The 9,113-nt window shown below is 50.6% G+C and overlaps 1 protein-coding gene across 1 annotated transcript; it reads right to left on the bottom strand.

Annotated features, from left to right (window-relative positions):
* Positions 1-603: 603 nt before the first annotated feature.
* LOC109286386 (protocadherin-8-like) lies at positions 604-5,863 on the bottom strand (the record flags this gene model as incomplete). The annotated part of the gene is given in 5 exon segments (XM_019500430.2): positions 604-1,310; positions 2,056-2,189; positions 2,315-2,382; positions 3,393-5,578; positions 5,580-5,863. Coding segments are annotated over 2 exon segments (2,382 nt in total), but the record flags the coding sequence as incomplete, so codon positions are not given.
* Between the last annotated feature and the right edge of the window lie 3,250 nt (positions 5,864-9,113).

The following is a 9,113-nucleotide window of genomic DNA, read 5'->3' on the forward strand; positions in this document are numbered from 1 at the left end:
TCTCCTTTAGCTTTTCCTTCTCTGCCTTCTTCTCCAGCTGCCCATTTTCAACCCACATACTCACAGAGTGTTTTAATATTATTTCACACTCATAGCATAGTAGGACACACGGACAAAACAAACAAACAAACAAACAAACAAACAAACAATTCCTTACCATCTTTCTTCTCCCTTCATTAGATTTTTCATTTTTTTTTTTTTAAAAACACTTTGTGCCTATAAAGTGTATGTGAATCAGTGCAGCATTATTAAACTATGAACTATAGGAATTGAATGTGGGTCTGGCATCATTCAAAATGGTCAAGCAGCCAATAAGACTGGAGAGACCGAATAATCAGTACCCACAATCATATTAGAATGGCTCCAGTCCTTCAGCATAGTTATTCTTCATGATTAAAGGCTGTTCTATTTGACTCCTATTCAATAATCATGAGATGAAATCTCCAGGGCCTTGACAGCACTGGCTACAGAACTGCAGCCTAGATGTATGTTTATTGTTATTTTATACAGATAGTTGCTGTATCAGGTTATTACTGCTAACCAGGTTATTACTAATAACCAGGTTATTACAACTAATAAGGAATGGATCACTCAGTAACAGCATAAGCACATGTGCATTTTTAATAGTATATATACACACACATACACACCAGGATCTACACTTATTTACATTTGTAAAATTGTTTCAGTATAAAACATATGACTTTGCTTTTATCATTTTTAGCAGCCATAACTACACATTTTAATACAGTTTTAATTAAGACTCTTTGGTAAAATATAGCCAATAAATTTGGTAGGATGATATGTCTACACATTGATTGTTTTTGCCATAATTAAAAGAGATTTGGTTTGATAGGGGAAGAGGTCAAAAGAGTTAGATTTCATTTACATATTTAGTACATTCCCAATACTTTCTCATGTCTGTCCAATAATATTTCAGAATGATGTTGCCACTTCTGAAGCATTTAAGGGCAAAATGTTCTGCGAAGGGCGATTCAATCCTTCATACTGTCCAGAGAGCATAGATGACAAGATACCACTTAGTACTCCTTTACAAACACTCTGCAGCCTTTCAGTTTTAGAGATACTGACTGGATAATAACACTCCTTCAGTTCTGGGTGCTGTGAAAGAAAGCTAGGCTTCTGGAGGTGAGGAATGGACTGATAAAGGGGTGTTGAAAAATGTGTAATCATATAACCATTTCTGTAATGTGAAGGAAGTGTTTTGCTTTCCTGGAGCTGGTAGGTATAAGAACTACAGTATTCTTCTGCATCCTTGCAAGCCCTTCTACCTTCACAGGCCACAGTACCTGGAAGAAAAGGAAAGTTTGGTAGTCAGACATTTTTCTGCAATACAATGACTTACTTCTCTTAAAGGAAGTTATATGACAAACTGTCCTATCAATGATTAAATACGCATTCATATGCATATATTCCTGTGCAGGAATGATAGTTACTACTGATCGGAATCAATGAACAACAAGATTTATCACAGGGTTTTAATAAGAGAAATTGTCATACCATACACACAGGATTCAGACACTTAGTAATTTAACTGTAAAATCTACCTCTCCCCCCCCCCCCAATGCCCAAGAGCACAACAGGCACAAATAAAGACAGAGGGCCAAAAAAATGCATGAGCAACCCTTGGTCTTGTTAGATGTCTCAGTCTCGAGAAGTTCTGGCTTCAGATAGATTAGATAGCAGGTGCTCAGCATTTTCTAGTTATCAGGTTCCTGTCATGCGAAGAGCTCCATCCCCACAAAAAAAGACAAAACAAAAAACACAACAAAACAAATATTCCCAGAGCTCCCAAAGCACCAGTTACTTAAAAAATAAATAAATAAAATAAAAAGTTTAGGCTAGAATAGGCTAGTTGACTTGTCAGTTGTTTCACACCTGTTTAATTCCACTGCTCCATTAATTTCTTATTGCAAAGCTTCTGTATTATAGGTTTTGTGTTAATTTTAAACACTGCTGGAGAGAGCGCTACCACTTAACCGTCTTTTTCCATGTGGTGCAATGATGGAGTCCTGATGTTAAATTTACACTTACCAAGTTGCTTCTCCATGATCTGTGAAGGGGTCTTCTTCAGCCCCTCTCCACTGATGTCAGAATCACTGTCATTAAACTCGCTGTCTCCCTTCCCACTGTCCTTCACACTAAACTGATCTGGAGTTGAATGAGCACTAAAAACAAAAGGGAAATCATTACTGTACTTTCTTTTTCCATACACTGTACCTATATGAAATACTGTAAAAAAAAAAAAAAAAAAAAACTGCAAAAAGGAAGCATCAGAAAACATTAAATTTACCTTAAACTTGAAGCAGATAAACCCTCCTGGCAAGTATGTGAAGAGTGAGAAGAAATAAGGACTTGACCCTGACAAGAGATGAAAATATCTGTTAGTCAACACAGAAGCAACCCAATTAATTCAGGTGAATTTAGTATTTAAACAACTGGATGAGATGATCTGAATAAACTGGAAAATAGAAATAAGTGAAAATCAAGGGTGCATCCCAATAAGCATGTATATGCAGGGGTGTGCACTTCCCACAGGAAAAATAGCGGTGGCCTAACTAAGTCCCCAGGCACGCTATTTGTTTCCAGGCATGCCCCTGCATGCATGCTCCGGCTCGCAGCAAAATTACGAAGGTAGGGCAGAGGATGCTGGGGCCTGCTGGCCTCAGCCTTACTTGGGGCTCTGGGGGCCTCCTGGGGTAGCAATGGTGCCAAGCCAGCTGCTCAGAGCCTGGCTAGTAGCCACAGTATAGCTCTGATCGGCCAGGCTCCCTTTCTGGTGACACACGCTGCTGCCATGTGCACCACAACACCTTTTTCAGTGGTGGTATTTTGTAACACGAGGATCTTCTGGTGTTAACAAAAAATAACCTACCACACTGCAAATGAGCAGTGCAACAAATGGGTACACATGCATCACATGTAGTTTGGGGTGCCTCAGACTGCTTTGAGGTGCCCTAAACCGCATGTGCGCGCTCATTGGGACACACCCTAATAGTATTGCCACATAGGTCAGTACAAAGATATGTAGCTCTAGTTTAACACTTTTTATTCATACACCTTAAAACACTACACAGAAATAAGTGAAAAAATCATGCCCATTTCTCAGATAGAAAAACTGAGATGGTGGTGCACAAGTTAGTGACAAAGCAAAAAGAGAACCCAGATTTCTGGACTCTCAGGTCAGCATGCTGTCTGTTAGATCACTACACCTACACACATCGTTTCTTCTGACCAAACATATCATTTCTTCTGACCAAAGAAAGTGCCCAAATTCATTAGCTCTGCACAAGTGACCACAGTGAGCAAGAGGCTCTAGGATGGGTAACCCAATGACTATTGCATAGCTGCTCAGAGGGAGGTAGGCTTACCTGGGAGTCAACAGTCCCTTTCCTCTCCTGGGTGGAATGACACAAGAACTCGCAGCTGCCATCCTCCGAGCAGGGATCAAAGGGGTGCTCAACCCCAGGGCTGACGGCGAGTTGGCAGAAGCCCACCTGGTGGCCAGCAGAGGGACTCCCTGCCAGGGGGTCCGAACCTTTTAGCCACCTGCCCTCCAGGTCTCTCATTTGCTCTCGGGGCCTCCCTTTGCAGCCACTCACACTCTTCCCACAGGTGGAGACTACGCCAATGATCGCAGCCAGCAGCCACCAGCCAGCACCACAATGAAGACCATGGAGGGGTCCAAACCAGGTTGTGGAGGCTGCTCCTCTGCCAGGAGCTGTGGCACCACAATCTCCACTCTGGAGGGCAGCACATCAGCGGGGACGAGCTGGAGGTGGCAGTGCAGGATAGGGTTGGCCGCCCACCATCCTGCACCATAATGACAAGTGGGAGTGCTGCCTGCACCTCTCCACCCTGCAGCCTGCGGCGCAGCCACAGCACCCCAGTATGCTCATGCAGTGCAAAGAGGTCATGGGCACCAGCCGCAATGGAGTAGGACAGCTCTGCATTGGGTCCTTCATCCGCATCCTGGGCAGCAATATGGGCAATCAGAAAGCCTGGTGGGGCGTGGCAAGGCAGAGGCAGCTCAGCAGAGCTGTTGACCAGTGGCGGGGCCATAATCTCCGGAGCATGGTCGTTACCATCCAGCACATGAACGTGCACGTGGCTCTGGCTGCACCGTGGGGGGGTGCCCGCATCGCAGGCTTCCGCCTCCAGCTCCAGCACCTGCAGTGCCTCGTAGTCCAGGGTGCAGAGGGCCCGCAAGACACCGGTGGTGGGGTCAAGAGAGACGTAAGTGGAGATAGGGGCACCAGCGACTTGGGCCTCGAGCAGGCGGTAGATGACCTTACCATTAGGGCCCAGGTCAGGGTCACGGGCCAGCACCGTGGCAAGGTAGGCGCCGGGGGGGTTGTTCTCAGGCACGGCCACGCGGCCAAGGGGCAGCGGGGCGAAGAGCGGCGCATTGTCGTTCTCGTCGCGCAGGCGCACAGTGTAGGGCCGCACAGTGCGGAAGGGCGGCGTGCCCAGGTCCTCGGCCACCAGTGTGAGGTTGTACTCGGGCAGGCGCTCACGGTCCAGCACGGCCGCCGTCACCAGCACGTAGCTGTCGCCATAGGCGCGCCGCAGCGCAAAGTGCTCGTGGCCGTGCAGCGTGCAGCGCACCTGCCCGTTGGTGCCCGAGTCGCGGTCCCAGGTGCTGACCAGCGCCACGAAGCTGTCGCGCGGCGCCGCCTCGCTCACGTAGAGCGCGCTGGGGCTGGGCTCGGGGCTGCCACCAGCACCCAGACCGGGCCCCGGGGGGCCGGCGGCGCCCAGGCCCAGGGGGCTGAGGCGGATGCCGGGCGCGTTGTCGTTGACGTCGGCCAGGCGCACCAGCACGGTGCAGGTGGCGGCCAGCGGGCTGGCGCCCCGGTCACGCGCCTCCACGTCCAGCTCGTAGGCGCGCTGGCGCTCGTAGTCCAGCGGCGCGGCCAGTGTGAGGCGGCCCGAGTGTGGGTCCAGGCGGAAGAGGCGCCGCACCTCGGGTGCCGCGCGGCTGCCGAAGCCGTAGACCACCTCGCCGTTGGCGCCCTCGTCGGGGTCGGCCGCGCTCAGTGCCAGCACCGGCGCGCCCGGCGCCGCGTCCTCGCGCAGCTCCACGGCCACGGCGGCCTGCGCGAAGGCCGGGCTGTTGTCGTTGGCGTCCAGCACCCGCACGCGCACCGCGGCTGTGCCCGAGCGCGCCGGGCTGCCGCCGTCGGCCGCCACCAGCTCCAGCGCGTGGGCCGCCTGCGCCTCGCGGTCCAGCGCGCGCAGCAGCACCAGGGCGGCGCCGCGCCCGCCGTCCGCGCGCGCCTGCGCCTCCACCTCCACGCCGAAGTGCGCGTTGGGCGAGAGCTGGAAGCGCTGCACGCCGTTGGCGCCCACGTCCTCGTCCACGGGCAGCGCCAGCGGCAGGCGCGTGCCGGGCGCCGCGCTCTCCGACACCTCCAGCGCCAGCGGCTGCGGCTGCGGGAAGCGCGGCGCGTGGTCGTTCACGTCGCGCACCTCCAGCTCCACGTGCAGCAGGCGGCAGCGCGGCGCCCCCGCCCCGGCCCCCGCCCCGCAGCCCAGCACGTCCAGGGGCAGCAGCCAGCCCGGCCTCGCCCACGCTCAGCTGCCCGTCCGCCTCGCGCAGCCTCACCAGCGACCCGTTGTGGCCGCGCCCGCCCTCGCCCCCCGCGCCCGCGGGCTGCACCAGGCGGAAGCGCAGCGCCTCGCCCGGCGCCGCCAGCCCGGCCAGCTCGGCGCCCAGCGCGCCCAGCACCGTGCCCGGCGGCGCCTCCTCGTCCGTGCTCAGGCGCACGGTGCGGGCAGCGCCGCCAGCAGCAGGAGCAGGCAGCACAGCCCCGCCGGGCGCAGCGCGGGAGCCATGGCAGCGCCCGGTCCCAGTGGTGCCGACACGCGTTTATGGAGCCCGCGATATGCAAATGAGGCGCTCCCCGACCGCCAATCCGGGGGCAGCCCGCTCGCGCCGTCCACTCAGCTCTCGGTTCCCCCCGCCCCCTCCCCCTCCCCACCTGCATCACTCGGCCTCCAGCGGGGCGTGGGGAGCTGTCCGTGAGCTCAGGGGTGCTGTGAGCCCGGGAGCGTCCAGGTAAGAGGCCGGGAGCAAGGCTTTCTTGGGCCGGTGCCTTTTGACCGCCCACCAGCGAGTCTCAGCCTGTCTGCTGCAGCACCCTGGGGTGCCTTGAGGGCCTTTCAAGGGTGTCACCCCATGCGAGCACTGATAGGCATGCACTTGTGGTCCCCCAGAGATTTCGCACAGGAATCCGTAGTGGGCTTTGGGAGTTCCTTGCAACAGGAGAACTGCTGGATTCTGTTTCTGCAGGCCAAAAAAGAGCAAGGACCAAGAGCTGGCATTTTCCAAGCGGGTCCTCCAGTCTCCAAAGCTTGAGAACCACTGGCATCGACAACCTCTGCCCCCAGGATGCAGTTGGTCCAATTGTGGGCTGCAGTCCCTCAATATGGGGATTTCACTCTTCCTCTAAGTGGGGAAGTCATCAGTGAGTCTAGAGATGACTAGAGGCCAATCTGAGAGCTACATGAATATATAAATTATACAGCACCCAAAGCTCATGTACATACTCATGGTATATATGTATATATGTGGAGACACAAATATATATATATATATATATATATATATATATATATGAGGCATACACCATATGTTGTATGTATTATTAAATGATCCCCCATTTGTATTGTGAACTATTAATGTATACAGTATATGTTGTATATAAATAAAATGTATATATTTATAGATGTACATATAAATACAATACATATTGACAGGGTGGCAGGGTAGCTGCCACATGGTGAATTCCTTAAACTGTTTTTTTCTCTTCTGTTCTGGATCCTACATGCAAATCCTTTCCAAAGTCTAGTCTGGCTGGAAAAGAATTCTTCCCTGTGCAAAAGCTGAGCCAGACTGGTGCAAACTGCTCTTCCAAGGGCCCATAGTTAAGCCCTTGTTTCAAAGTACACTGTCACAGCAGCTATGATTCTGGGCGATTTGCATGCAGGTCAAAGCATGTGTGTGGTACTGTGTCCCTAAGCAATCCTTCTTGCCTCTCTCTGTACTTCAGCAAATGCACCCTGGCACAGAGCTGTAGGGAAGAAGGATCCTGGTCTCATACAACAGTCATGATCCCATATTAGTGGGCTCTGCTCTAGCTGTGGCTGTCCAGAGAGGCAACACTATTAGCCATTAAGATAAGCAATACATAGCATGAGTTATCACTGCCCTTTTCTTCTACCTTTTCATTACGCTACATTAATGAGACTCCCTTGGGATTAATCCTGCAGGGGAGAAGGCAGGAGTCTAGGGCCGGACATAGGCATGGGCGAACTGGGCAGCTGCCTGGGACCCAGACAGAAAGGGGGCCCCAAAATGGTAATTTTTTAATTATTATTATCATTATCTCTGGTGAAAGGGGGCCCGATACTAAAAGTTCACCCAGGAGTCTAGATACAGTGCTGCAGGAGCCCCACAAGCTCTGTAACAATACTCCCTTGAAGCTGGCATAGGAGCAGGTGAGAAGAGGTCTGTGGTGTTGGGTGTATGATTCATTTTGCTTGCTTCTGCACAGAAAAGAATATGCCTGGAAAAATTTTGGCTTAAAAATCCTTACAGGGAGAAATGCATAGGTACTCTGAAAAGCAGCAAGTTCAGAAGGGTTAATTGTTGTGCTATGTGGCAACAAACTGCTAGGTGTTAAACTCCTTAATTATGCCCATACCAAGCCTGTTAAAAAGTTTTAAACATGACAGCGATGATAAAAGTGGATGGTGTTCTGATTTACTACACACATGCATGTTAAACACAGACACCATCAACTGCACTGAAGAGATCAACATTGCCCAAAAATCAGTAGACACTTCAAACAGAGTATCAAAACCAAATGATAGCATTTCATTATTTTGCAGGCTGGTAGGTTTTTGTGGGTGGATCAGTGATAGCAGGCAGATTCTTTTTGCTTGATAGTTTCTGGTCCTAACAATGGCCGTAAGATTACTTTTGAGCACAGTATTTTTATGCCAGTAATCAATCAACTATTTATATTATAAACCCTATGCAATTCACTTCTCATTTGTTAATGATCTAATTTTCTAATATTCCTTACTGTATAGACAAGTATGATTTACCAACCTTCTACAGGCAACTAAATCCCGCTGACTTCTATTGTGCTGTTGCAAGACATGCTTTTGATTATTGTTTCAGCAATTAGGGGGCAGAAGACACCCATGAATATGACTTCTCTCCTGGCCTTATTTTTCATCAAGTACATTAAGCCTAAAATACACAATGCTTCTTGTTAACTGATCCAGCTCTCCACCACATGAAAACTATTGTTTCATGCATGATCTAGCAAAAGAAGAGCACCCTGTTGGTTTCCATGAGGCGCGCGGCATTATTTATACCAAACAAAAAAACAAAGCCCTCTGTATTAATGAAGGACGTCTGGAGTTTAAGGAGAGAGACACATTTTCTGAGGCAGGATCGAGGCTGTACCAGCTGAGTGACAGGGCTGCTTACAGAGGAACTCAGCAACATGTCCCCTGTAGGCATCTGGTGTCCGCGCACTGTGTTTACAAGCCTGATGCACACACATGCTACATTCTGCTGGGCTGGGGTCGCAGTTAAAACAATAATCAACTCCATCATCCTGATGGAGACAGGGAAAGGGGAAGCTGTGCTCACTGTGGCTGGCCCCCCAGCAGGAGCGGATCACCAATTTGTTCCTCTTGTTCAGTTTGGTTAAAACACAGGATGGTGCTTGGGGGGAAAGCTTAATCAAAACAAAACCTCCAAGCCTGGCCTGGTCCCTTTTGTTTCTGAAACCAAAGCCCTGCGACACATTCATCGCCACCAAATTGTTGTGACATCAAATCCGGAAAACAGGATTTAAAACTCCTGCAGGGGAAAACCAAGTGGTGAAACAGACTAGGCTCAGCCGTGCTGTGGTTGGGCACAATGCCCGCCTGCTCAGGGCACCATCTCCCCCTGCAGGAGCTGAGGGCAGGATTTTCACACCCTGCTGCAGCTTAAATAGCAGACTACCCCACTGTAGCCAAAGCTGCTCATGTCCGCTCCCAGTGTAAACTGCTACTCACCCAGAATA

Source organism: Alligator mississippiensis, chromosome 1 (genome assembly GCF_030867095.1).
Source record: "Alligator mississippiensis isolate rAllMis1 chromosome 1, rAllMis1, whole genome shotgun sequence".
NCBI lineage: Eukaryota > Metazoa > Chordata > Crocodylia > Alligatoridae > Alligator > Alligator mississippiensis.